Here is a 26,975-nt window from a genome sequence, read left to right as displayed (position 1 = left end):
TCTTGTTTACCAAGCAGTAGTTTGTTTCCAGTCTATTTGGGGTTAAAACCAATATCGCTCACTTCCTGTTGAATTTTGTCCCTGGGGTCCTTGAGACTTTTCCTGGGTGTCTTAAGTCGAACAAACATGCAGCATAAAGAACGGTCTTATTAAGGCAACACTGTTAAGCAAGCAGAAGACCTTTGAAACAAATAGGACGTAGACTGTCACTTGCAAAGTCTTGCGGCCACAACGTTGGGAACACTGGCACCATCTATTACATTACTACACTACTGAAGAAGTCACATGTATCCGCTCTCAAAATTAACAAATTACGCCAATTTTGATTAACTGATGTCAACATTTGGAGTCAGAAGTCATAATCAAACGTGTTCTTTCCCTGATCGACAATCATTCCTCATGAATACCCATTGGCAGATCAACTTTATATCAACTAAACTTTCCCCCCGGTCGTCAGAGACCCCGAACAGCCACTCATGAATGTTTAAAGACAATCTGTCTTCAATTGTGATCAGTGCAAATAAAATAACACATTTTGACCTTTCACCTAAGCTACACATGACTTGCTTCAAATCAGTCTGATTTCTTCCTGCTGAGGCCTCTTGATTGAGTGCATTGTCGCAAAGTGGGCCGGCAACGTCTTTGGGTCCATGTCTCCATTCTCTCAAGAAAGAAGTTGTCCGATGAGAAGCCGGGCCTCCTTCCACCATACACTTTTTAAATGGGCGGTGTTCCACCCGGCTCTTTATTTGGACTCCTTGCGTTGTCCCATAATGATGATCTCAAGTACATGGGTGAGGTCCATCATCTTGGTGAGCATCTCCATGATGTCGGCGTGCTCCCGAGCGCCACTGATGAATTCCTCCAGGGTCAGCTCACCTGCGCAGACCAACACAAGATTAATACGCTTTCATCTCGTCATTTGTACAAATCACATGAAAATGATTGTCTCTCAAGTCATTACTGCAATTCCCAAATGCATTTGGGAATTGAAAATATGACGTGGAACGCCATTCACGAATTTGTTCTGGTTTTGTTTTTTCCTGCGGGGTGTGCCAATCAAAAGTGCTGGTCAGACCTCTGTACAAAACGCAAAGGGGGGATTTGCCTTTTGTACAGTCACACTCAGTTGCACCTCATATTACGCCAGACACATATAACTTGGGAATGATTCTAAGGTTTCTCACGCTGCCTTGAATGTTTATGTAGTCCTAAAACTCCGTATTCTGTGGGTCCTGGAATTTGAGTGAAAATGGCAAAAACCCTGGCACTGGAGTGGACACATTTTTGCACATCTGGCAGTGAATGAGTTAATACTCACCCCTATATCGTTGATTTTTAAAAATTGGCATTAGTACAAATGCCATTCTGTCTCCACAAGATTCGTTGATGCCCCACAGCAACGTAAATGCTATCAACGATTACCAATTTCCAATATTGTGACCGAGTCGTCTCTGAGCATCGGAGGTATATGATCTCACCTTCCCCATTGACGTCGATCCTCTCATAGATGAGCGTGACGATCTCTTCGGGGGGAATTTCGTAGCTCCTGGTGATGTCTTGAATGGCCTGTTGGGATGTGAGTATGCTCAGAAGCAAGCTTTAACCTAGCACAGGACGACATCGTGCTACATCTGCATAGTCAAAGACTCCCCTTGTCACGCACAGCTTTAGAGCGAGATGCTAATGCAGTGCTGTTAAAAATAACGAGTCCTGGATTAGATGGCGTGACAAATTGCCATTCACTTAAGCCCGCTTCCACTAAGCCTCACTGCTTCTTGGAATATCTCAGCGGCGGGGAGTGGAAACAAGAAAAATTAATAGATGAGGACGACATACCTTGAAGATAGTCTCCATTTCATCTTTGTCGATTTTGCCGTTTCCATCCTGGTCGAAAAGCTTAAAGTACCACTTGAGCTTCTGGTTGACTTCTCCCTTAAGAAGAAGACTGATGGCAGCGATGTACTCCACAAAGTCTATGTAGCCGTCCTGCAAAAATCCAGACAATTTAGTTCAGGTTACCACCCCAAAATACACACAAAATTGGGATCTCCATTGCCATCGTCTCACCCCGTCCATGTCAAAAGTGAAGAAGACCTGGTCCACGTAGCTGCTGGCCTCCTCCGTCATGCCGTTCATCTCCAACATGGTCTTCAGCTCAAAGAGCGTGATGAGGCCCGACGGCGACTCTCTCATGAACTTGGTGTACCAGTGGTGCATATCCTCCTCCAGGATGTCGTCCAGATTGGAGCCATGGGCGCCCATGCCGGCTGCAAAGGCTGGCAGGCAGGCTCCGAGGTTGTGGCGGCGTCGACGACGATCCCCAGCAAGAAACGAATGAGCCGGCCACGGGGACGTCCACGGACGATCTGAAACGCTTCGGTCTGTGTGAGTGTGAACTTAATCTACTTGATCTTGGCATGAGCCAAAAGCAGACATAACCCTTTAATGGGATAACGTGAACAAGACTTCTAAGAAGTTCAGGGACACGCCACGATGGGTTCACAGTTTTTGGAAGGCAGGTAAGCCCTAAGACACTTACCTCTTCCCCAAAATGCCATTCCTCAAATGTGGTTCTCCTTTTTGCACTCAAGCATATTTGGCACTCAACTTATTTTCTATTCTAAGTCAAAACTCACATCACTACGAGAAGTGCTCGTTTGCTTCCTGGCTGCTGCTGGAGTGCCTTTGAGCAACACCATGCAGAATGCAAAACAACAAATAAAGGATGTTAGAAAAAGTGTACCATTGATCTAAAATGAGCTCTATCTGTATTTGTGAACGACCTATTATTTAATCCAAACTAAATTGAGAAAATCATTTGTACTACAGTCAAATTTGTCATCGTCAAAATCCTCCCCCCAAAAATAAATAAGTAAAATAAAATGCCAAACTAAGTCAGCATACACAGAGCGTTTAATGGAAGTGTCAAGGACAACCTCAATTGATCATGATAGCGATGAGGTAATAAGACTAATAAACACAAAAATAGTGTCAGGATGTTTGTTCACAATTTGGCACAAACACGTTTAATCCGGTTAGTGGCACTGATAAACTTGTCGACGGAAAAATAAAGGTGGTTTTGGCATGAAGAGACTCTCACATAATCCAATGATGCTTGGATAGCAAGAAACAGCAGACTACAAATCTTTTTTTATAGTACAGTAAAGTCTCGTTATATCGATATCGGATATATCGATAGTCCCGGTTATATCGATACTATTTCTATGCACGCACTGAGAAAATTACATGCAAACAGGGTCGGATATATCGATAGTCCCGGTTATATCGATATTTTTTCGGACTCCCTTGAATATCGATATAACGAGACTTTACGGTAATTTAAAAAAAGGACAAAATGGGGACTCTATGTTTGTAGCATTCATTAAAAGAAAAACAAAAGAAGTCACAACTTGGTACACCGTCATTCGGCAGGAGACACATTACACACATGTTAATATTACATTTGCTTTAAACACAGAGAACATCTGAAAATGTGGACTTGCGTGTTATTCTTCAGATTGGAATAACACGTAAATCCATTTTGGGAGATTTGGAAAACCTCAGGCATAAAAAGTGTACTTTCTCGTGTGTTAAAAAAGGCGTCAGGGAGCCATGCAAAATGAACATGAGTACCCTCTGTTGTTCAGCCGTAGAAAAACACTGAGGTGCTTAACAAAATGGAATTACATTTTTTTGTAGTTAATGGAGACCAGGAGCACCACTGATAGACGAAAATCCACGAAGTAGAGTTATATAATAATAGCCTACGTGATAAGCCTGAGGGAGGTGCTGGGCGCAGCTGAGAAGATGCACAGACAATCCATATGGTTTTGTAAACCATGAGATATTGTGCTGTCATTGAGTGATATCAGCAGAACCAATCTACAGCCATGTACAAAACCTGAGTCATTCGGCATTTTTTCATTCTGAACGTGTTTTTCTCTGGAAAAAAACATCTGTGATGCATTGAAACCGCGATAAGTGAACCGTGAAGTAGCGAGAAATCACTATCATAAAGCAGTGACGTGCGGTCAGTGGAGGCAGGTGAGGCAGTGCTTCACCTGTCATCATGGAAAGCTGTCATGGAAATATCAAATGAAAATATAAATTAAACAGTTAGATGTATTTAGTGATTTGTACTTTAAAGTTCTTGTCCATTTAACTTCACCGTTTTAGGATTTTTTTCAAAATCGCTGAATTTACCGTTAAAATACTAAGTAGAGACGAGTGATGACGTCATTGATTACGTCAGTGCCTCACCAGCCATGAACCTCACCGCACGTCACTGTCAGTGTTCTTTCTCTCGTGTGAACAAAAAGGCGTCAGGGAGCCGTGGAAAAGGAACAGGGGCGCCCACTGTTGGCCATCCGTAGAAAAACACTGAAGTGCTTAACAAGCTAAAATTAATCATCCTCCGTTTTACAACCTAAAGAGAGATCGTTTTCATTTTCTTTAAGGCCACCCTTGAGCAAACACTAATTTGTTAATACCCGAGTGAAACTTGATGTCAAAAGTCAATTGTGCGTGATCTCCACTTAGCAGCAAGGTGGTATTCGGGGTTGCCACCTTGGCCCCACACTCAAAAATGGATTGAAATTCCAAAACAATAAAATAGTATCCGGTTTGTCTAACACTCAGTAATTAAGGTAAAATAAATACATAACATTGATTTCATATACTGTATTTACAACAACAAATATACATTTTGTCATTTTGATGCTCTTGTTTTTTTTTATCTTAAATTTGGCTTTTTTTGCACTTCATAATGAAGTAAGAAACGGCACCTTGGTGTCGAATTTTTAGCACATACGGCTCACAGGGATGAGGTGCACCTCATGTGTTCCCACCCGTGCCTGGGTTTTCTCCGAGTACTCCGGTTTCTTCCCACATTCCAAAAAAACAGGCATGGCAGGTTGGTTGGAAATACAGCAATACCTCAGCTTACGAACTTAATTGGTTCCCAGAACGTACAGTGGGACCACGGTTTACGAACCCCTTGGCTTACGAACTTTTCGGTTTCCGAACGTTACATTTATGATTTTACCTTGGCATACAAACTTTTTCGGGATACACACGCTGCCACAATGAGTGGCGTGTCGTTCGTGAATGAGCTCGTTCTCCAAACAAGGAAATGGCAGTGGACTTTTTTTGTCCTCTATTCCCCGCCCCCAGTCGTCGGTTAAAGCCACGTGATTGGTCAAGAACGCAGCAGTGGGGGATGGGGTTACAGACAGAGAGAGAGAGAGTTAGGCCGTTCTCCAAAAAACAAAATGGCGTCTTCGGTTAAAGCCACATGATTGGTCAAGAACCCAGCAATGTGGGGGGGGGGGGGGGGTTAAACATTAAAGAGACAGGCAGACAGAGAGAGAAAACACGCACACAAAAGGGAGAGGACAGAGCTTGAAAAAAAAGAAAGAAAAGGGAAAAAAAACCAAGTAAAATGGTGATAAAATGGATAGAAAACAGTGAAATTTGGACCCATTTCAACTTTGATAGTTCAAAAGCAGAGTGTAGACTGGAAGGTTAAATATCCCATCAATCAGGCTCCACAAATAACCCGCACAAGTCATCTGTACACTTGATGCAAAAAGCTATTAACCCAGCTAAACAGATCACAATTGATGAACTACAGTAAAGTCTCGTTATATCGATATCGGTTATATCGATAGTACCGCTTATTACGATACTATTTTCATTTCCCTTGCACATTTCTAGTCTTTTTATGTATAATTAGTACAGTTTAGTACGATACCCGGTTATTACGATAATCCGGTTATTACGGTGCTCCTTTTCATCCCCCGCCGGCCATTTTTGTTGTTTATATCGATATATCCGTCGCGCCATTGGTCAACTTGGTCACGTGTCTTGTTACGTGAGCCGCCATCGGTCGCGCCATTGGTCGACTTGGTCACATGAGCCGCCATCGGTCGCGCTATTGGTCGACTTGGCCGTCTGACTTTGTCACGTGTCACGCCATCAGTCGCGCCATTGGTCGACTTGGTCAGGTGACTTGGTTACGTGCCCAGCACCCGTGTAGCAGAGCCATTTTCATTTTCCGACGCTAGCTCGTGTGTAGCAGACGAGATTGAAGTGTTTGTGTTAAAAGGTAAAAATGGGAAGCAGAAGAAGATTGATGACTTTTTTAAATTGTATACATAATACAGTAAGATGTAAGCGTTGCAGTTTCCCTGTTGTGTTATGTACATGCCCACTGTACTGTATATGAATGCAATCGTTTTTTGCAACAATGTTTCTTGTTTTGTCTGCTGAAGCGCGATGATTTTGAAAATTATTAACATTCCATACTGTGTATTAAAGGACAGCCGATGTCACTTTTTATTCAAATGCAAATAAAAATGACTTCACGCCAAGACGTCTTGCATTGCTTGTGAATCCAAACAATGGCTTCAGATTCGGATAAAATGCTTTCTTGTTACACATCCAGTTATGAATGTTTCAAATACACTGTAGTTCTGAAGATTAAAGCATACATGTTTACAATCATTAAAGAATTATATGTGCCATTTTGAGGCAACATTGGGGGAACATCTCTCACCCAAAAAAAAGGGAGCTAATGGCCAGCTCCGTTTCTTATATGGCGCTTGGCTGCCTTCTTTTGGCGGCTTTTGTTTAATGCAGTTCGGCGCAGGATCGGATATATCGATAGTCCCGGTTATATCGATATTTTTTCGGACTCCCTTGAATATCGATATAACGAGACTTTACTGTAGTACAATTATCACAGAGAAAGCACCTACAAGGGACCATTCCTCAAGATGGTGAAATAAGTCAATGTTCCTCATCAAGTGTTTAATGCTGAGGAAACCGGACACTCCATTCCATCAAGGCATTAACAACTATCACAAAGGTAAATAAAATGACTTTATTGTACAGTACAGTTTATTTCTTGAATCATAATACTATAGCACATTTATTATACATAAAATAAGGTATATTTTGTGTAGTTTTAAGACTTAGAAAATTAGAAAGTCGAAAATTATGTTTTATGGGGACTAAGAACGGATTATTCTCATTTTAATGGTTTCCTATGGGAAATTAATTTTAGGGATACACACTTTTCACCTTACACACGTTGTCTGGGGACCAATTCAGTTCGTAAGCCAAGGTCCCACTGTATGTGTAAGGCAAAAAGTTCGTCTGCCAAACATTAATTTCTCATAAGAAACCATTAAAAATAAGAATAATCTGTTTCCAGGTCCCAATAAAACATAATTTTCTCCTAAATAAGCCTTAACACAACACAAAATATACCTTATTTTATGTATAATGTGCTATTGTATTGTAATTAAAAAAATAAACAGTAGTGTATAATAAAGTCGTTTTATTTACCTTTGTGATGGTCCTTGATGTAGTTGCCTCTTGATAATGTCTGAGTGCAGTTGCTGCGCTTTCTCTGCGATACTACCCTCACTCACACTGTCCCCTGCTAGCTGCTTATCGTTAATCCAAATCAACAGAAGTGTTTCGACCTCTTCTATTGCCTGAGACCGTTGCTTAGACAACACAGAAACACCCTTAGCCACACGTAGCAATGGTCGACTTAGCATACTGGTACTGGGAAGCTAAGTCACACAAACGCACACCTCGTTCGTGTTTTTCGATGATCTCCTTCTTCTGCTCGACCGTAAATTTCTATTGTGTCCTCTTCGGCTTAACACTAGGCCTGTGGTGGGGTCTTTTTCGGTCCCACAAAAGCAAAAGTATCCACTCCAGAACAACCCACGCCTGCATCGAGTGGACTGAAAGAAAGTGGGTGTGGAAAACTAGTCTGCCAGCCAGGGTGGCGCTGTTCGACCGGGTGGTTTTGTGTTCTTCCGCCGAGAACTAGTACGCCAGCCATTGTGGCACTCCATGTGTTTCCCGAAAACTAGTTCGTATGCCAAAATTATATTCTCGTGAATGTAATGTTCGTAAGGTGAAAAAAATCGTAAAATAAAGCGTTCGTAAACTGAGGTATTACTGTACTAAATTGTAATGATCCATTTATTTTGATTAAGGGAGCAGTGGGGAGGCCAGCCTCGCAATCAGGAGATCCAGATTCAAATCCCACAAACTTGCACGTCACCCATGTGAGCGTCACGCACGTTTGTCCCATGATTGAGAGGCAACCACTCGCGGGAATATCTCAGCCAAGGACCATGTGACATTGGGCAGGCTTGACGTCGCCAACATGAATCATTCCCGCATGAATACTTGATCTCGTCAGATGATTTGAGTCAATGTGTGGTTTCCGTGCACTTGGGGCATCATTGGAGAGCCACGACACAAATCTACCCACCTGCGGACGCCACCTCATGACAACTTGAGGGAAACGGGGTCGATGTACAAAGTGGAGGAGCGGGAGGCGCCGAGGCCCTCCTGGTCGTAGAGGAACTGCCGGAGCACGTTGTACACCATCTCCCGGCTCAGCGTAAAGCTCTTCAGCTGTTCCTGGTGCTCCTCGGGCATGACGAAAATCAGCCGGTACTCTGCAATCACCGAGCCGTTTCTAGGGAAGGAGGAGACCAGCAGTCAGTAGAGGTAGCGGTTGTGTGCGTGTGTGATGTGAGATACCACGCTTACCGGAAAGTGTAAATTTCCGCATTGGAGAAGTAGCGTCCAAGCGCGGGTGAGGATCTGTACACCACTGACAGCTTTGGAGGATAAGGAGGAAAGGAGGTCACTAATGTGACACACACTAATGTGAGTTATATTTTGTTCATGAATTAAAATAATTCCAAATTGTCTTTCAGCTTCCTTTCCTTTTTTCCCCCCTTTATGCTGCTTCCAGATCTGTTTTTTTTTTCATATTTAAGCAATCATATTTCAGCCATCATTTGTTACCAGGGTCAGAAATCTACCTGGACGCCTTCACAATCAGTTCTGCAGGCTCAGGAGCATAAAAATCAATGGCGATGAAACTGTTGCTTTAACCACTCAAGTTCAAGTTGGCAACGCAAGGCCTACTCGAAGGCGCTGGCAACATCAGAGTTTTCGCAAATTATGATTAGCTAGTCACTCGCCAATCACTAGCCAATAGGTGATAAGAGCATATTGGCCAGAGCTAGCACACTGTATTGGTAGCAAGCTGCATAAGAATATACATTTTTGTTGTGATTTAATAGCGGTTTTGTCAACCCATGATTGCTGAAGGAGGGGAAGAAATGGATTTGGTTGCAGATATACTGTTAAAGCCATCTTCAAGACAGACTTTTCAAGAATAAATGGACATCATTAAGAAAGGTTGGACATCTCCGAAACTAGCAAAAATAGCAAATAATATTGCAATTTCATGGGGTTATCATGAATTCACGCATTCATTGTAAACATTCAAATAATTTAATGGCAGTATTTCTTAAGTTTCTTCAAGTCACAAGCAATTTCCTGGCCAATGACATCCTCTAGTGGACGTGTAGTAAATCACACCATACTTGCAGCTGATTAATTCAGACGTAGGACTCCTGAACGCCTAGGAGTGACATGCATGGCCCGCCACTACTAGCACCTTAGCTTGTTAGCGCTAACATCTCAAGGACTCGGGTTAAGATTATGCGATGCCATTAAAAAATGGACGTATCAGTCCTATACGGCTCCCCGGTAGCGGCCCGGTAGTCGCTCGGCTCTAAATTGAACAATTAAATATCAGTTTTGTCGTGGCCTCACCTTGCCTTGCAGGTCAACGGCGAGGGCTTGACTCTTATTGGACGAAAGGCTGAGTAGGTCCTCGGTGAAGGTGAGTCCTGGCAGGCTGAAGCTGCCGTTGAAGAGACGAGCAACTCGGAACGACGACCGGTTGAACTTCTCATCGTTGTCCTCGTGAAGGACTGTGCGGGGTGGCAAGGTTTCACTTTGTTATGGTTACCATCTGCAGCGCACTTTTTTTCTTGTTCCCTTTCCATTTGTGTTAGGATTTAGTTTTGCTTTTGGAGCGTTACCCGAGCACACATGCAGCGAGACGAGCACCACAGCTACAATGATGACGGCCAGCAAGACGAGCAGCATCCACAGGCGCACTTTGCTGCACACCACCTCACTCAGCTCCCGCTTCACCTTGTGTGTCGCGCTCTCCTGACAAAAGCGACCAAACATGTTCATCAATCGCATGGCACATTGCAAACAAGTCTTGCGTTTAAACTAATTTTAAAATAACTAAAATAATTGAAACTATTACAATTCCGCTCCCGTTTATAAACATCAGCTACTGATCAGAACGTAAATATACAGTCGTATTTAGCCACCCAATCACAAGATGAAGGAGGCTAGATGGACGCAGAGATTTATTTTGCTATCAATCAAAGTCAGACCTTAGAACCTGGAAACACCCCACTTGTCACACATCCTGAAGGCATTGTCTCGCCGTTGTGACCATTACTCTGAAACAAAACACACATGCACATATATACATACACAAACACGCATGCAGATGAATGCACGCACACACACACACACACACACACACACACACACACACACGCACACGCACACACACGCGCACGCACACACAAATCTTTTAAGAGCACCGCCCCTTTCTTTGAAATGAGCAAGTCATTTTTGGTCAGTGTGGTGAATCATGTGTCTCACAACACAAGAAAAAAAACATCTGCTGCACAGTTCATTGGAAATTTCTCAGCCTGCTGTTTCGGACCACTTCCTGTATGTGTGACAACTTGTGTCCAACCCACCTGAGCGTGGATAAGCACACTTCCCTCGTCTCGGCCTCTGTAGGCGTGATTGTCACCGTTGCCCGTTGTCACCTGCTATCACGCACATGCACGACAACACACGCACACCAACATGACAGGTATTTTTCAAGATTATGGTTGTAAATACAGTCACGTTCCATCCATTCATCCATTTTCCAGCCCGCTTTGTCCTCATTAAGGTAGCGAGGAGGGGGGTGGGTGCTGGAGCCTATCCCAGCCGTCTTTGGGCCCTAAGCGGGTGGATGTTTGTTGGGGGTGAGGGGGGACACAGCCAGAATGGGTTGCCAGCCAATCGCAGGGCACATAGAGACATACAACCATCTACACTCATAGTCACACCTCAGGATAATTTGTAGTGTTCAATTCGCCTGCCATGCATGTTCATGGAATGTGGGAAACCAGAGACCTGGAGAAAACCCACACAGGGAGGCCGGCTGGGTCTTGAACTCCTGACCTCAGCACTATGCGTACCAAGTACTTGACTACCGGGATGCTAAAGTCAGGTTGTAAAGGTAATATTATTCTGCTTTTTTTTTTTACTTCAAACTGTTTTAAGAAGAAAACGCAATTACATACATACATGTTAAGTCTCACGATTTGGTCGGGGGAATCCCGATTTTGACCACATTACTCACAATAATTTCTAAGGCCAAACAAAATAAAATGAAAAAACAAGGTACATTTTATACCAATTGAATGTAAAAATAAGGCATTTTTGTTTCTAATTTACGTTTTTGTAACGCTTACATTATTTTAACACGCACCGCAGAGTCGCGAGTACGAAAATCTCTCGATTTATGATTTCTGAAACTTAACAGGTATGAATTAGCAGCAGCATCTCGCTATAAACACAATGACGTCATACGCGTTTTTGAAGTCGGGGGTGGGCTCAAGAGTTTACTCAACTCGTTTTTTTCGGGGGGAAAATAATGAAGCGATTACTCACGAACGGTCCCACGGCATCACTGCCGTTTGTTTTGAAGGTTTGCATCTCAACGTCAGTGGTCATCCTGGCCAAAGAACGAAGGTGAAAAAAAACTAAACAAACTACATTTATTTAAAATGAATTAAAACCCGGAAATGTCGCGACTACGACCAGCCTCAACTTTCGTTTGTAGGCGTAAACTTCTAAGCCGAAAAATAAAACGAAAGTACAAAACGTCTTCTCCAAGATTCAAATGAAAATGACCAAATATTGAACCCAGATGAAAAACAAAAAGCACCACCACCGACCACCCAACCTCAGCCGAGTGACAAAACAGGTGAGAGTCATGGACCAGGTTCGCCCAGCGTGACGTCACGTATATCTACACTTAAGCAATCCGATTGGTCACCTTTCCGGAAGTAAAAGATTTTGCTTTTCGAGCGTGAAATGAGTGTATTTTGATTGAATTTAGAGATTTTAAAGCCTTCATAACGTCATTTTTGTTGTTGTTGTTTGATTCATAAAGAAAAAGTTAAACCTTTATTTCAACAAATGATTCAGTGCAGCATATACTTAATGATTCAGTGCAGCATATACTTAAACGATATATTATTGTGCATGACCCTTACCCGAGTCCAGCCTAATCAGTATTAAAATAAAAGACAAGCAGTAAACAACACAAAAAAATAACGGTGCAAGGAAATATTGGTGATTGTTTTTGTGCTGGTCAATCTTTTGCCTGCTAAAATATTTATTCAATATAATTCCAAAATATTTGTCTCACCAAAACAAAATACAGTACATGTTTCTCAGGTGAGCTTTCATGATGAAGGAACATTTAGGCCACTCTGAAAACACACCGAAGTTACCTGACAAATTCAAAGGGTCAATTTTACAAAACGTATAGTTTCATACATGTTGAGTTTCAGAAATAATAAATAGGGAGATTTTTATACTCGCGACTCCATGGTGCGTGTTAAAATAATGTGAACGTTACAAAACTGTAAATTAGAAGTAAAAAAAAAAAAACACAAAAATGCTTCCATTGTTTATTTCTCATTCAATTAGCATAAAAATGTAGTATGTTTTTTACATTTTCTTGTATGTAGTTTCCAATTTGAATTTGTAATTAAATATATAATTTATATACATATAAAATATATTACAAATTCAGATCTGTGCCATTTTTTTCCTCATTCTTTCAGGGTGGCCTTAACGCTCCGTTGTGTTCTTGCATGGCTAAGAATTAACCTCGACGTGTCTTATGTGTTAACAGGCAAGGACATATTCTAAAAATGGCCAGCTGGGGGCGACACAATTTGCGAGTTGTCCTATTGGTCAAAGCGGTTAAATATTCCAAAATCTGTGTATTTCAGAGGTCATAAACATTGTTCACAGATCAATGGAGCTCATCGGGATCCCCTCCATCCGTCTGCTGTGGCTGTGTCGCCTTCCTTTCCTCTGCGGCGTTGTTTGCTCGCCTCCTCTGCTCCTCCTCATCGTCCCTGTCCTCTTGCTGCTCCTCGCATTCTTTCCTAGCAACCCGGTCCGGGCATTGTAAAATGATGTCTCCATTGGTTTGGGACGAGTGCAGTTCACATGGCGACGGGATGCCGCCAAAGAGCGGGGTCGCCTCCTCCCCCGCCGACCTTCTGTGTTGTCTCGTGGGCGGACGCCTCTTGAACGAGAGCCGGACTCGAGTCTGGCAGACGTAAAGAAATGTTAACTTTAGTCAACTGCGGGTGAAGAAAGACAAACGTGTGATGTCACACGTTCCCCAAAATTGTGTTTCCCTTAAAGGACAACTGACACCATTTTTTTGTTTCCTAACTGACATCAGAAAAACGTTTTATAGCATCTATAATACCCAAAACACACAGGCTGATATTTTTTGTCAAATGCAAAGCACTAATAAAAATGACTTCAAGTGTCCAAAAACTGCCACAAATCAGCTCGAAACTGGGATTTTCAGAAAGACCCACCCCCAGTTCATGACTTCACGGCAGGTCGTCTTGCCTTGCTCAAGAAACAAAACAATGGGCTCACGGAGTTCAGATCCGGAGAAGATGCTTGTTACTCATCCAGTTATGAATATGATTCAAATAGTTCTGAAGAAGAAAGCATAAATGTTTGCAATCGATTAAAGGAGTCCTTCCATATCCGAGCCGTCAATGACACCAATGTAGCATCGCAGAAAATGCACAATATGGCGCCCAAGCTCAGTTGGAAATGGGCTGATTTGAATGCTGGGAATTTGTGTCAGTGAGTATAAAATAGTAGTCTTGGTGCAACACAAAACGATTCACCATTAACACGGATCAACACAAAGTTTTCAGAACAAACAAAGTACCCAAAATGCATTGTGTGTCGCTTTCTCGGTCAGTGACGATACCTACCGTGATGTCACGGTAGGTATCGTCACCAACTCAAAAACAATACTTCCTGAATATTCAGCGCGAGTCGTAAAACGTAAAATATAGCTCTATGCGGTGGAATCTTTGTAAAATACGCTCAGTAGAAGTCATTTGAAGTGATTTTATAAATTATGGACACAAGTTGGCCGAAGGCGTCGGTTGTCCTTTAAAGGAAAGCCATTGAAATAGCTTTGCACTTTCCTATGAAGAACATGAATAATTTTTTTTTGCTGTTTTTGTTGGTCTCTTGCGAGCATGTGAAATTCTCTCACCCGGAGTAACACTAAATGGTAATCGGATTACATCTTGAATGGTGCGCGCCTCTGAGGATAATCTGAGACACGCGAGACCTACTGAGGGAACACGCCATGGGTGCCGTGTCACGTCACGCCTCGCTCTGCAAATAGCTCAACGAGCATATCCGTGTCAAGGTGATGGCAGAAAATACATGTAGTAGTACACGTGTGCTGTAAAAATACACGGGGCGTTTCATTAGTGACCAAATCGAACAGTGGGAAACCGGAGTCGCAGGCCTGCAGTGAGGATTAATTGGACATAATCTACTGCTCAGTAAAATAAGATCAGATAAATCGGCTAACCTTGATTATATCATCATGATCACGTATGAATACAATCGGTTTTGTCTAAAAATGTGCGACTGGTTCTCGTTCACCTTCTAGAATGCAAATTAATTTAGAATTACAGTAAAGTCTCGTTATATCGATATTCAAGGGAGTCCGAAAAAATATCGATATAACCGGGACTATCGATATATCCGACCCTGTTTGCATGTAATTTTCTCCGTGCGTGCATAGAAATAGTATCGATATAACCGGGACTATCGATATATCCGATATCGATATAACGAGACTTTACTGTAATGTCGATATGATAACATGAGGAAAATATTTAAAAATAAAATAAAAGTTGCTCTGACCAACTGATTAGAAGACGGAATAAGGTTTTTGTGGAACAGCGAGCTGTCACCAATTGCAAAAGTATACAACTATTTTTAACAAATGTACTGTGCAATAGATGCCACAAGTTCCTTGGCACCTTGAAGGCATAAAATGGCCTCAAAATGCGACTTTGATATTAGATCAGGATCAGTCCCAGCACTACTAGCTGGTGCAGTGTTTATGACGGTGTTGACAAAATATTTAGGTGGGCGGGGTGTTGTCACCTTATGGAAGTTTGGCAGCGAGGCTCCTTCAGGAGGGCTGTCAAAGCTGACGGGTTCCTCCTGATCCTCCCCCTCTTCCTCCCCGCACAGCTGGGTGGGTTGCAAGGTGAGGTTGGGCGAGGTCGTGGTTACGTCGGCGGCGGCGGCGAAGGGAGCAGAGGGCGACGCTGGCGAATCGGGCCGCCGGTTCACTTCGGTGCCCTTGGGCGACGGCAGCAGGGCGGTCGGTGACAAAGTGAGGTTGGCCTATAAGAGGGTTGGCGGGGGGACACTTTGGATTCTCATTCCACTATGCTTCAACCGGTTCTCTGACCGAAATTCACAAAAACAAATATTGTTTGTTGTCTGCAGTATCATGTATATTACAATAGATACTAGAAGTGATACAATAGATCACTTTGCTGCTGTGAAATGTAAATTTCTCCACTGTGAGACAAATAAAGGCATATCCAATCCAATCCAATAGATGACATTAAATATGCATAATCTATAAATGCAAGGTGACTACATTCAAAATGGCGCCTAACTAAAGGTACATCGGCAGTATCTAAATAGCAATCAAAAATCAACAGAGCACTCCTCCTCTAGAACAAATTCCTACAAGCTCCCTCTCTAGACCAATTTAAATTCCCACTCTCGTGGCCCAGTGGTAAACATCCGTCCTACCTGCACAGGCGAAAAGAAGAAGAGGGAAAAGCGACAGCCCTTTTGTCCCATGGCTGACAGGGCGCGTGTGACAACGCTCAAGATTTCCACGCTCAAGATTTCCACCCTCGCTAGGGGCCCTCGTGGGCCCATGATCCCATTACGAGCTTGTTAATCTGAGCTCAACAGACGTCACCCTAGAACCCCCTCGCAAACCCACCCTCACCTAATGTAGTGGCGATGCTTGACCAGCGGGTGACAGCAATGCTTTTTTTTCCCCAAGATGGCAGCGCGTGAACACGCAGAGTATCCTCTCTTCTTCTACCCCTGTACCATCGAGAGAATCCTGACCAGCTTTATCACTGTGTGGTCCGGCGCCTGCACCGTGTCCTGCCGTAAGACTCTGCAGTGCATCGTGAGGACAGCTGAGAAGATCATCGGTGCCCCCCCCCCCCCCATCAGGACATTTACAACACCCGCCTCACCCGCTGAGCAATCCCAGCCACCCCTCCACAGCCTCTTCAGCCTGCTGCCATCTGGTAGGAGACTGCTCAAGGACAGTTTCTGCCACCAGGCAGTCAGGAGCCCTGCCCCCGCTTCCCATTCCCACTGCCACACTCACCGAACTCTGAGTACACGCTACATGCTGTGCTATCATCCTGAACTCTATTTTTTCTTCTTTTTCTGCACGACCTCACTTCGACCTTCTTTTGTTTTTGCGTTACTACACTACCTCACTTTACATACTTTACATTCACAATTTACATGTATTGTCTGTTGTCAATCGTCTGTCTTTTTTAGCCACATTATAAGTGCCTTGCATGCTGGGTTCGAGAGGACAGTAATCTCATCTGTGCTCTATGTCATGCATATTAGCATATTTGACAATAAAGCTGAACTTTGACAATGTGGTACCTGAAGTCTCTCGATGATGGCGGAGCTCTTCTTTGTCCTGATCTTAACAGGACTCGTGGAGAGCATTTTACTGGTGTTTGTCTGCAAAACAAATACAATCGTCAAAGGTCTGCGAGGGTTGATTCATCGACACGAACAGTATGTAAGTGACAAACACGTTATTCGTGAACTTTTTAAAAGTTTTAACTCATTCACTGTCATTCCCAAATTTATTCGGGAATTGAAAATATGACGTGGAGCACCATGCCCGAATTTGGGTTTTGGTTTTTCTCGCGGGGACTGCTGATAAAGCACTGGTCAGACATCTGGCAATATGTTTTCCCTTCCACGAGGGGACAGCATTTCCTTTTTTCCATGTTGAGGCTTCAGCTGTTGTTAAAGCGCTATATAAACCAATATGCCACTTAGCAGTTTTTTTTGACGACGATACTAGTGCAGCGTGTTCTACCGGAAACAAATTCCTTGTATGTTCTACATACTTGGCAATAAAGATGATTCTGATTCTGATTCTGATTCTGATGTGTGTACAGTATTGCATTGTATTTTGGACAGCCACCGTCATTTCAAGTTCATATAGCTCCAGACACATTTAATTTAGGAATTAACTGTTTTTTTCTGATGAAAGAAGAGTCTAAGATTTCTTACACTGCATTGAATGTTTATGTAGTTCTAAAACTTAATATTCTGTTATTCCTAAACTTTAAGTGAAAATGACAAAAACCCTGGCAGTGGAGTGGACACATTTTTGCACATCGTCTGGCAGTGAATGAGTTTAGATAGCGGTTCGTGAAAGCCATAAAAAATAACTGACATCAGATGCTTCTACATCATCGTTGCGGATGGGAAACTTCAGCGAACATAGAGGTTTTCGTCGAAAAGGTGACTGCAAAACAAGAAGAAAAAAATGACAATGCAAACAACTGTAGAGTTTTTCTCAATTTATTTATTGAATGGTCTAACCTCATCGTGCGCAGCTCGCATGGGTCGTATATGACCTTTGAACCTGCCGGCTAGCTCGGCCACCGATAGCTTGGATGGAGAATCCTTGTTGGGGAACAATTGAGAAAGATTTGCATGATTGATTATTGTCCTTCCAAGACCTGTAACAAACGTCATGCCGCAGTCTGAATGAATACAACAAATGTTTGTTACAAGGCGTGTAAAAAATGATATTGTGAATATTTATTTATATTGATATTTTAATAATGTAAACTTATAGAGTGTCTTAATGGCTCCGTTTTCTGTTCACCTCGATAATCGAAGTGAAGAGACGATTTGACAGGCGTGAACTATTGTTGCCCGCCAGGTCGCCCTCACGTGGTCTTGTGACCAAACTGCATCAGGTCATGTTGTTACTTGAACCAGTTAGATTTTGAAAACACACTAGAGCCCAAAATAATGTCAGCATTTCTTTGGGGACTTCTGACGTTCACAGGAAGTCGAGTGGACATACCCCCACCCCCTTTCCCTTGCCCCCCCCCCAACTCAGAGCATACAGCTACCTCCAATTCTTTCAGTGAGAGCACTTGCTTCCCCTCCCTGCCTGCACGCGCGCACACTTTCAGGTGTAACCCATGACAACGTACACACAAACCGCTGCCTAAGCTCCATACACACACATTTTAATCGCAAACGTATTTTTTCCCCCCTTCCTTCGGTTATGTTGTCAGCATGACCTCAGCACCGCCCGAACGCATGACATCAGAACGTCAGCCGCCGACGCCCTGAAGCACGGGCCAGAAAAACACGATGGGACCACCCAGCCCTCCAAGTACTTAAACACTTTCCAAACACATGCACATTTAAAAAAATCTGTACTTTTGTTCAACTTTTGTCAAGCTGAAGAGAAAATAAACAGAAAAGCTTTTTGAAGATGAAAATCAAACACCAAACTTAACTAGCAGACTACCGTGAGATTCCAGGGGCCGCGGAGACCATTAAAAATCAATATTGCCATTGCTCCCCTTGCTATTGATCTGATTTAAGACAGTCATTCCTGATCCGTGATGATGTTTGCTTGTTTGGATTGTCACTGTTGTTTTTCATCACACCCCCTAACATTTGATAACATACTTCGCCTTCCTCAGCACACGCCAGTGCAAGCAAGCCATAATAAGCAATCGCAACATGTACACCCCGTGGACATCGAGTGGGAATTTGCGCTTGACTGCAGGAGAGAGTGCGACAAACTATTTCTGGGGCCAGGACGGGCCTGGGAACAAAGCCTGGCAGCCCAAATCGCCGCTCTGCTGCCGTAGCCCCCTCCCGCGCCCCAGGGACAGAGGGGTCTCCAGATGGGCCGCAGAACATCTGGGATGGAACATATGAAAAATCCATCCAATAACAAAGCAAATTTATATCAGAGAAACGTGGGAAAAGGTACAAGCTGCTTCAAACTGCAAGCTTTTCCCAAAACAGTTTTATACATCACGGCATACATGACAGTGAGACCTGGAGGGCCCCCCGATCAGAACAGGAGTGGTGTTTTGTTATTGGACTTCTGTGCTCGACACAGATTGTCTATAACAAACACTTTAATAAGAAGACAGCAGCGTCAGGGCAGAGCGCCGACGCGTATGTAGAACTGTCGCGGCTTGGAATTGAAGCGGATTCATGTGGGACAGGAGATGTGAGACAATGTCTTTTCATCAATGGATGCTACAGCTTCGTGTTTGCTTTCAACATTTAGCTTGTAGTAGATGTACAAATTCCACCATGACATCCCTGATCCACTGCTGACATGGATGCTTTGATCCTCTCCTCTTTCATCTAGAACTGCTTCATGTCATCACAAAGCGGGTACAGCATGTCCTGAAGAATGAATGACTCTGTGTCTTTGTGTTGTCATATTTGTTATTTTTTATTTATTTTTTTCCCAAGATGGCGGCGCGTGAACACGCAGCGGCTCCCCTCTCCCGGCAAATTGGCGTTTTCATGTTTATCATGTTTGTTAAAGTCATTATAAGTGTCTTGCATGCTGGGTCCGAGAGGACAGTAATTTCATCTGTGCTGTATGTAATGCATATTAGCATATTTGACAATAAAGCTGACTTTGACTTTTGACTTTGACTTTATTCAAACAAGCGGGGTCCTCGAGGGTGCATGGAAATTCACCCAACCAGTCTACATGTGCTTTGTGGACTTGGAGAAAGCGTTTGACCGTGTCCCGCGTGGAGTACTGTGGAGGGTGTTTCGGGAGTATGGGGTACAGGAACGCCTGATACGGGGTATTCGGTCCCTATACAACCGATGTCAGAGTCTGGTTCGCATTGCCGGCAATAAGTCGGAATCGTTTAGAGTGAGGGTTGGGCTTCGCCAAGGCTGCCCTTTGTCACCGATTCTTTTCATAACCTTTATGGACAGAATTTCTAGGCGCAGCCGAAGCGTTGAAGGTTTCCGTTTTGGTGGCCTCAGTATAGTATCTGTGCTTTTTGCAGATGATGTGGTACTGTTGGGGCCTTCAAGTGGAGCTCTCCAACCATCTCTTGAGCGTTTTACAGCCGAATGTAAAGCGGCTGGGATGAGAATCAGCACCTCCAAATCTGAGACAATGGTTCTCAGGGTAGAGTGCCCTCTCCGGGTCGGGGAGGATATTTTGCCTCAAGTGGAGGAGTTTAAGTATCTGGGAGTCTGGTTCACGAATAAGGGTGTAAGGGAGCGAGAGGTCGACAGGCGGATCGGTGCGACGTCTGCTGTGATGCGGCCTTTGTACAGATCTATCGTGGTGAAGAGGGAGCTGAGCCAAAGAGCAAAGCTCTCAATCTACTGGTCGATCTACGTCCCAACCCTCATCTATGTTCACGAGCTACGGGTTGTGTCCGAAAGAACGAGATCCCGGATGCAAGCAGCCGAAATGAGCTTTCTCCGTTGGGTGTCCGGGCTTTCCTTTAGAGATAAGGTGAGAAGCTCGGTCATCCGGGAGGGGCTCAAAGTCGAGCCGCTTCTCCACATCGAGAGGAGCCAGATGAGGTGGCTTGGGCATCTGATTAGGATGCCCCCAGGACGCCTCCCTGGTGAGGTGTTCCGAGCATGCCTCACTGGCAGGAAACCAACCCAAGACACGCTGGAGAGACTATGTCTCCCAGCTGGCCTGGGAACGCCTCGGGATCCGCCAGGACGAGCTAGAAGAAGTGGCTGGGGAGAGGGAAGTCTACTGAAGCTGCTGCCCCCGCGACCCGACCTCGGATAAGCGGCAGAAGATGGATGGATGGATGGACATCACGGCATAGAATCGCACATCTTGCTCTACCCATTTAATATCGCTGGCAAAAAAAAAGAAGCTTCGCGACTAAATCCGTTTCCGACTGAGGCTCATTTGAGCGAGTTTCCTCAGTAGCAATTTGTCCCATTACAAGCGATGGAATACCCCAAAATGGCCGCTTCGAACTACAATAGCTGACTTCTTGTTCCATTTTAATAATAATAATAATAATAATAATAATAATAATAATAATAATAATAGGGCGGCCCGGTAGTCCAGTGGTTAGCACAGTGCAGAGGTCGCCGGTTCACGTCCCGGTCCGGCCTCCCTGTGTGGAGTTTGCATGTTCTCCCCGGGTCCTCCGGTTTCCTCCCACACTCCAAAAACATGCATGGCAGGCAGATTGACCACTCCAAATTGTCCCTAGGTATGAGTGTGAGAGTGACTGTTGTATGTTCTTTGTGTGCCCTGCGATTGGCTGGCAACCAATTCGGGGTGTCCCCCGCCTCGTGCCCGAAGACAGCTGAGATAGGCTCCAGCAACCCCCGCGACCCTAATGAGGAATAAGCGGTACGGAAAATGAGATGAGATAATAATAATAATAATAATAATAATAATAATAATAATAATAATAATAATAATAATAATAATAATAATACATTTCATTTATAAGCGCCTTTCAAAACTCTCAAGTACACTTTACAGTCAATAACCTTTTAGACCCTGTAACAAATTTTGTTTTATAGGACCTGAGGTGAAATGACCTCCGATTGGACACAATATAAAATGACTGACAGTCTGGAAATAAAACAAGATTTACAGTAAAGTCTCGTTATATCAATATTCTCGGGAGTCAGAAAAAATGTCAATATAACCGTACTGTCGATATATCCGTCCTGCGCCGGGGGGGGGGGGGGCAACACGTAAACGGGGGTATCTTTGATATCCCATGTCATTTTATCATTGGGTTCATGGCTTGCGTATCTAACATGCTTTTTGTACAGTAGTGAAGTGAAAAATAAACTTGTGCATAAAATAAAAACGCCTTTACACTTTTTTAATGACTATTTCCTTTCAAAAATGCAACCAATGCAAAATCCTCACGTTCTATTCACACAAAACCACGAAAAAAACAGTGATTGTTGCAAGCAATAAAGATATCTGAATGCTACACAATTAAATACATGGATGAAAAACCAAAACTGCAACGTTTACATTACTTACGTTGATGAAGTATTCTGCTACACGTCACGTCAAACTCTTTGGCGATGAAGGATTTGTTTGTTGGATTGACCTCCACAGCCACGATTGCCTTGTACGTTGTTCGGATATCACAATTCTTACGTTTCCCCATGGTTGAAATTGGTGTCAAGCAACAGTACTGTATTTTAGCTCTGCTACGCTTTTTTATTGTGCTCGGTAAGACAGGTCACAGCACGGAAGCTGGTGACATGACTGGGCTTGGGAGGACCCGACAACGGGGTTCCAGAGAGTGCCTGACCTAGAATGACTCTACATGTTTGGTCTGAGAACCGTGTTGCACCCAAAAGCCGCCAGAAGAGGGCATCCAAGCTCCATATAAGGAATTTATCAGCGTCTGCTACACACGAGCTGGCGTCTGAAAATGGAAATGGCATCTGCTACACGGGAGATGGTCACGTCACCAAGTCACGTGACCACATCACGTGACCAAGTCGACCAACGGCGCGACCGATACAGATTTCGATAATGGTGGTACTGCATAGAAACCCCTAAGCAAATATCGATTCACCTTAAGTATCTTTTGTATCGATATATACATAGCAAAATGGCCGGCGGGAGATGAAAAAGAGCACCGTAGTAACCGGATTATCGTAAAAACCATCGGATTATCGTAAAAAGACTAGAAATGTGCACAGGAAATGAAAATAGTGTCGTAATAAGCAGTATGATCAATATAAACGATATCGATATAACGAGACTTTACTGTATTTGCGGAATAGAACAATCTCACATTATGTAGCCAAATAACACTTTAAAATTTGTACTGTGCTTCCTGTCTTATGCAAAACTTTGGAAAGTATTCAAATCACTTCAGTCCATATTTGTGGTGCATAAATATTATTTTCAAAGTCCTAAACTCCACCAACCCATCGCCATGTCTATATTTTCCTGTTTCTGCTCTGAGTCACTTTCCAAATGGAGCTGCTGCTCACGGGACACATTGGAGTATGCTTTGTTCATCACGAGTTAACGGTTGAATCCCCTGCGGGAGGCATTCTGTAGTACCGACGTGCTTGTGAAGTTTTCCCATGTGACCCGGCAGAATGTCACACAACGCAGGCTATTGTTTCTGACTGCGGCTTTTTCCAAGAATCTCAAGAGATCCCAGCTATCTACATCAAAAACAAATGGATAATATCACTAAGAATAACATGCCTGGCTTCACTCCAGGAACAAAGTACGGTGGTCGTAAAGGGTCAAAACAGTTTTTGACAATTTCACTTCGTGGTGAACTCCATTTGTCATCTCCAAAAAAGAAGCACCGATTGTACGTTTTTGCTCTTTTGCCTACCAAAAAAGGCAACAAACAGTGGCCACTTGACCCGTTTTAAGTTGCGACTGCCCAAGGAAGCCGGCGATCAAGTGGCGATTACAACATTTCCTCTTCCTGGCGCTGCTTCTCAGCACCACGGCAACATGGCAGGTTAGCTTTTTCAAGCTCACTCTGCATGTCGTCACTAGACGTGGCCTCTTTGGGTCTCCTCCTTTCTTTCAGGCCTCCTTATGCACCGCTCTGCGGTTCCCACCGCTGCTATCTCTGAACACCATTGCTGCTTTGACACGGAAGCTTGCAAGGCTCAGAGTCTGACTCCTCGCTGATAGTGGAGTGAGAAAATACATGACGTGTTCATTTTGAGGTAAGTTTACACAACGACTGAGGAAATGGGAGTCCCAGTTGACATGGAGCGACAAAAACTGAATTAAAAAAAAGTAGGGCGGGAAAGGCTGCAATACATATGCCACTCCTGTAGATGGCAGTGTCACAAACAGAGTACTAAAGTGCTCACAACAAATGCACTAATTTTTGTTACCCAACCATTGGTACCTTTTGCTTTTTCTGATAGGATTTTAAGCAATTTCTTAAAGCCAATAATCACTTAAAATTCTGCAAAAATCACTTGGGAACAGGTGAGTCATGTCATTAGACTTCCTGCATAACAATTACTACTTTCCTATTCGCAAAGGAATTTTGCGGAAGTGAGTTGAGGAACTCCATTTTGACAAAAGTGGTCCTTTCCCGCCGCCTTGTGGCATGCATTGCTTATTAAGACCTTTTATTTAAGGGGTGTGTCAATGAATGGATATTAACAGGGCATCAAAATGAAGCAAAACGGTGTGATGGCACATCTGCAAAGGCTTCAGAGCGCAAAAACAGCCCCATTAAAAACTCCACTGACATCATCACACTTTTGGAAAAGCTTCACACTGAGCCAGAATCCAATTTGAGTGGTGCACCAGCAGGATGCAGGATTCTCCTCAAAAACACTTTAGCAGCAGGGAAGTAATGAGGGGCCCACCCACAACCCCACCCACCCTCACCTCCTTTTAGTCGAGCACAAATCCAGTCACAGTACTCAACTATTCTCTGGCCCTCCCCTACGGTCCAAAGAGAAAGTTAATGTGGTTTGCAGGATACTTTTTTAAAGCAGGAGGAGGCGTTGACAGGAAAAAGTGACACGATGTTTGTCAATCGTCACTTGAACATACTGCAGGGCTCTCAAACTTTATTCCAAACTAGGAAGCATACCGAAGTAACCCGTGTTGCAAACCGGGAAAGTGTTGTTTTACTCTAAATCGTTTTAAAAAATGATGTTGCACTGTCCTAATAAAAAGTTTAGAATTTAGCACTTTCCTAAAAAAGTGAGGGAAAAAATATTTGTGTTGTAAGTCTTTCTTTAAAAAAAAAAAAAAAAACAATCTTGTATTCTGGTAGATTGCTGTGTTCTCCCCTCCCAAAACTCCCCTTTCATCTGGTCCCGATGTGGTGTGTCTGTTTCTTATTACAGTACAGGCCTCCACCCTGTAAACAGATGCAAGATCTGCCGCCAATCAGCTTTACTACGATGTGGCCGGGTCCAAAACAAGTCAAATGACTTCTCATGACGCAACGTTACATAAGGAATGTACTTTATTTGCCCAGAGGTGTCAAACATTATTCGCCAACTCCCAAAAATCCGGTGTCTCAATTGGAGCCTGTGCCGGCTCCCCAGCCGCAGGGTGGTGCTGGCCGACCCCTCATGACACACATGAAACACTTGGGAATAACTTTAATTTAAAAAAGGAAAAGAAGGGTCTGTTTTGCTGTTTCATGGAGGAGGCTCCTAAAAAAGCTGTCAGGGAAATACCAAAGAGGAGGAGTAGCCAAACATAAAGGGAAGAAAAAGTCAAATACTGTACTTTGAGTTAAACCAAGTACAGCCCCAGGAATCCAACTTAAACATATGCATTAAGTGTCATTAAACTTTCAAAGAATACATGATGAAAGTAAGAAAGCAAATTTATTTAAGATACGATTTTTTTGTTGTTGTAAAGCAGCCAGCTTTATTATTCATTCAGGTTTAAAACTTTATACGTAGTTAGTTGTTTGAGCGTTCACACGCATCCCTGGACGAGAACTATGGCATGACAAACAGGTTGCCTTAGAAAATAACAATAACATAAAACATGCTGTTTTTTGGTAGATCAGGCTTAAAAACAAATTAGAAGATTGTTTTCATTATTAAAAACAAACAAATAAATCTATGACCAAAAAGTCAGCTGCAGCCTGTAAGTAAAAACATTTGAAAACTAAATCGTTTTGCTTGAATATTTTTCTTTGAGTTTTTCCTTGGCACAAAATAATTTTTACATTTCTAGCATTGTACAACAGTCATAAAAATAACAAGAAAAATTGGTTAATGAAGAAAAAAAATCCTGAAGGACAGGAACATTACCTCCATCCTGGAGAATGCTCCTCACGCGATTTAGCCCTCTTATTTCTCTTCTTATTTGTGACTTATTTCGTGAGGTCCATTGTGTTTAAAAATACTGCATGTGAGAAGCAGAGTGGAGCTGTGTGTTTATATCCGGACATAAATGAGATCGGTAGACAAGGAGGAGGAACCGAGGAGGTAGGACGACTTTTGCTTTTTGCTCGCGCTTGTTTTTCGGAACCCGCCAAGTTTTAGGTAAAACTGCCTCCTTTTAACAGATTTCAAAATAAAAGAAAGGACGCTTCCACTTCCTATTTGACTGCCACCTGTTGCCTTTTCAAACGTGGTTCGCTTTTGAAAACACTCTAGTGATCATGAGGGGAAGTCTGAAAAGGCTGAATGTTTCTGACGTTGATCCTTGATCGACTGATGAGTTTTATCATTGTTCTTTCATGTTTTGTGTGAGTGTCTGACTCATTTCGATAAAATTGAATCGCCAGGAGGTGTTTTGACTATCCCAGCTTTTATTTTATTTGATTTACCTCCCTTGTGTTTTCTTTAAATTTAACGTACCTGTCTTATCGAAAATATAGGTGGTTAATTTGTTGTGCGTCGTGTGGAACGGATACGAAATGTTATTCAGCATTTTTGGCCACGACATTCATCAAGGAGGAGACTGTGCTGAGCGATTACGCCTTTCGGCATTATGAATATGCCAGTATTGTTTTTGAATGGGAGGAATGTCAGTGCCGTTTGACTGTCATCGCTGGACTGCTCTAGGGCCATTGTGCTTTTTTTGCGCCTGTATTGGCAGCATCTTCACAGCCCTGCTTTGTTCAGCGGAAAGGTCGGTGCTGTTGAACAGTCTGTGGCTGGATGGATGCATGGCTTGAGGAACCCGCGATAAGAAGGAGTTGACGCTCAGAGCGCCGATGTGTATGTGAAACTATTGCGGCTTGGAATTGAAGCGGATTTATTTGGAACAGGAGATGTGAGACAATCTCTTTTCGTCAATGGATGCTACAGCTGCG

The 26,975-nt window shown here is 43.3% G+C and overlaps 3 protein-coding genes across 7 annotated transcripts; all 3 read right to left on the bottom strand.

Moving 5' to 3' along the window:
• Nucleotides 1–127: 127 nt before the first annotated feature.
• Nucleotides 128–2,267, bottom strand: guca1c (guanylate cyclase activator 1C). Its single transcript, XM_089013263.1, has 4 exons — nucleotides 2,071–2,267; nucleotides 1,840–1,989; nucleotides 1,482–1,569; nucleotides 128–879 (listed from the first exon to the last, which is right to left on the bottom strand). Exons 1-4 carry the CDS (start codon nucleotides 2,263–2,265, stop codon nucleotides 746–748), a joined length of 567 nt encoding a protein of 188 aa, XP_088869389.1. The 5' UTR covers nucleotides 2,266–2,267; the 3' UTR covers nucleotides 128–745.
• On the bottom strand, nucleotides 2,257–12,039 carry c15h3orf52 (chromosome 15 C3orf52 homolog). Of its 3 annotated transcripts, XM_089013261.1 has the most exons (8): nucleotides 11,653–12,039; nucleotides 10,686–10,760; nucleotides 10,308–10,376; nucleotides 9,939–10,071; nucleotides 9,667–9,827; nucleotides 8,587–8,657; nucleotides 8,303–8,512; nucleotides 2,257–2,369 (listed from the first exon to the last, which is right to left on the bottom strand). In XM_089013261.1, exons 1-7 carry the CDS (start codon nucleotides 11,713–11,715, stop codon nucleotides 8,317–8,319), a joined length of 768 nt encoding a protein of 255 aa, XP_088869387.1. In that variant the 5' UTR covers nucleotides 11,716–12,039; the 3' UTR covers nucleotides 2,257–2,369; nucleotides 8,303–8,316. The 3 variants fall into 3 exon arrangements, with proteins under 3 accessions (XP_088869387.1, XP_088869386.1, XP_088869388.1); XM_089013260.1 differs by lacking the exon at nucleotides 2,257–2,369 and having other exon boundaries at nucleotides 2,899–8,512; XM_089013262.1 differs by lacking the exon at nucleotides 2,257–2,369 and having other exon boundaries at nucleotides 2,899–8,512; nucleotides 10,686–10,757.
• A 301-nt stretch (nucleotides 12,040–12,340) lies between these two features.
• On the bottom strand, nucleotides 12,341–26,233 carry LOC148888090 (capZ-interacting protein). 3 transcript variants are annotated; one of them, XM_089013256.1, is made up of 6 exons: nucleotides 25,966–26,228; nucleotides 17,749–17,832; nucleotides 17,600–17,671; nucleotides 16,789–16,869; nucleotides 15,229–15,474; nucleotides 12,341–13,333 (listed from the first exon to the last, which is right to left on the bottom strand). In XM_089013256.1, the coding sequence occupies exons 1-6, from the start codon at nucleotides 25,969–25,971 to the stop codon at nucleotides 13,031–13,033; spliced, it is 792 nt and encodes a 263-aa protein (XP_088869382.1). In that variant the 5' UTR covers nucleotides 25,972–26,228; the 3' UTR covers nucleotides 12,341–13,030. The 3 variants fall into 3 exon arrangements, with proteins under 3 accessions (XP_088869382.1, XP_088869384.1, XP_088869383.1); XM_089013258.1 differs by lacking the exons at nucleotides 17,600–17,671; nucleotides 17,749–17,832 and having other exon boundaries at nucleotides 25,966–26,233; XM_089013257.1 differs by lacking the exons at nucleotides 16,789–16,869; nucleotides 17,600–17,671; nucleotides 17,749–17,832; nucleotides 25,966–26,228 and adding an exon at nucleotides 15,895–16,302.
• Between the last annotated feature and the right edge of the window lie 742 nt (nucleotides 26,234–26,975).

This window comes from Hippocampus bargibanti, linkage group LG14 (assembly GCF_051943395.1).
Source record: "Hippocampus bargibanti isolate YZ-2025 linkage group LG14, ASM5194339v1, whole genome shotgun sequence".
Classification (NCBI taxonomy): Eukaryota; Metazoa; Chordata; class Actinopteri; order Syngnathiformes; family Syngnathidae; genus Hippocampus; species Hippocampus bargibanti.
Note: the sequence above shows the minus strand (reverse complement) of the source record. Positions and strands in the feature narration are given on the sequence as shown.

What these genes read in the sequence shown, in the direction of transcription:
- LOC148888090 (XM_089013256.1), bottom strand. An exon ending in ATGATGTAGAAGCATCTGAT is followed by an intron (nt 16,870 to 17,599) that starts GTCAGTTATTTT and finishes TTTGTTTTGCAG; the next exon opens with ACAAACACCAGTAAAATGCT. An exon ending in CCATCATCGAGAGACTTCAG is followed by an intron (nt 15,475 to 16,788) that starts GTACCACATTGT and finishes ACCCTCTTATAG; the next exon opens with GCCAACCTCACTTTGTCACC.
- guca1c (XM_089013263.1), bottom strand. Translation starts at nt 2,265, where the DNA reads ATGGGCGCCCATGGCTCCAATCTGGACGACATCCTGGAGGAGGATATG. An exon ending in AAATGGAGACTATCTTCAAG is followed by an intron (nt 1,570 to 1,839) that starts GTATGTCGTCCT and finishes ACATCCCAACAG; the next exon opens with GCCATTCAAGACATCACCAG. An exon ending in GATCGACGTCAATGGGGAAG is followed by an intron (nt 880 to 1,481) that starts GTGAGATCATAT and finishes TGGTCTGCGCAG; the next exon opens with GTGAGCTGACCCTGGAGGAA.
- c15h3orf52 (XM_089013261.1), bottom strand. Translation starts at nt 11,715, where the DNA reads ATGACCACTGACGTTGAGATGCAAACCTTCAAAACAAACGGCAGTGAT. An exon ending in CTCGCTGCATGTGTGCTCGG is followed by an intron (nt 9,828 to 9,938) that starts GTAACGCTCCAA and finishes CACCCCGCACAG; the next exon opens with TCCTTCACGAGGACAACGAT. An exon ending in CCGTTGACCTGCAAGGCAAG is followed by an intron (nt 8,658 to 9,666) that starts GTGAGGCCACGA and finishes TATCCTCCAAAG; the next exon opens with CTGTCAGTGGTGTACAGATC.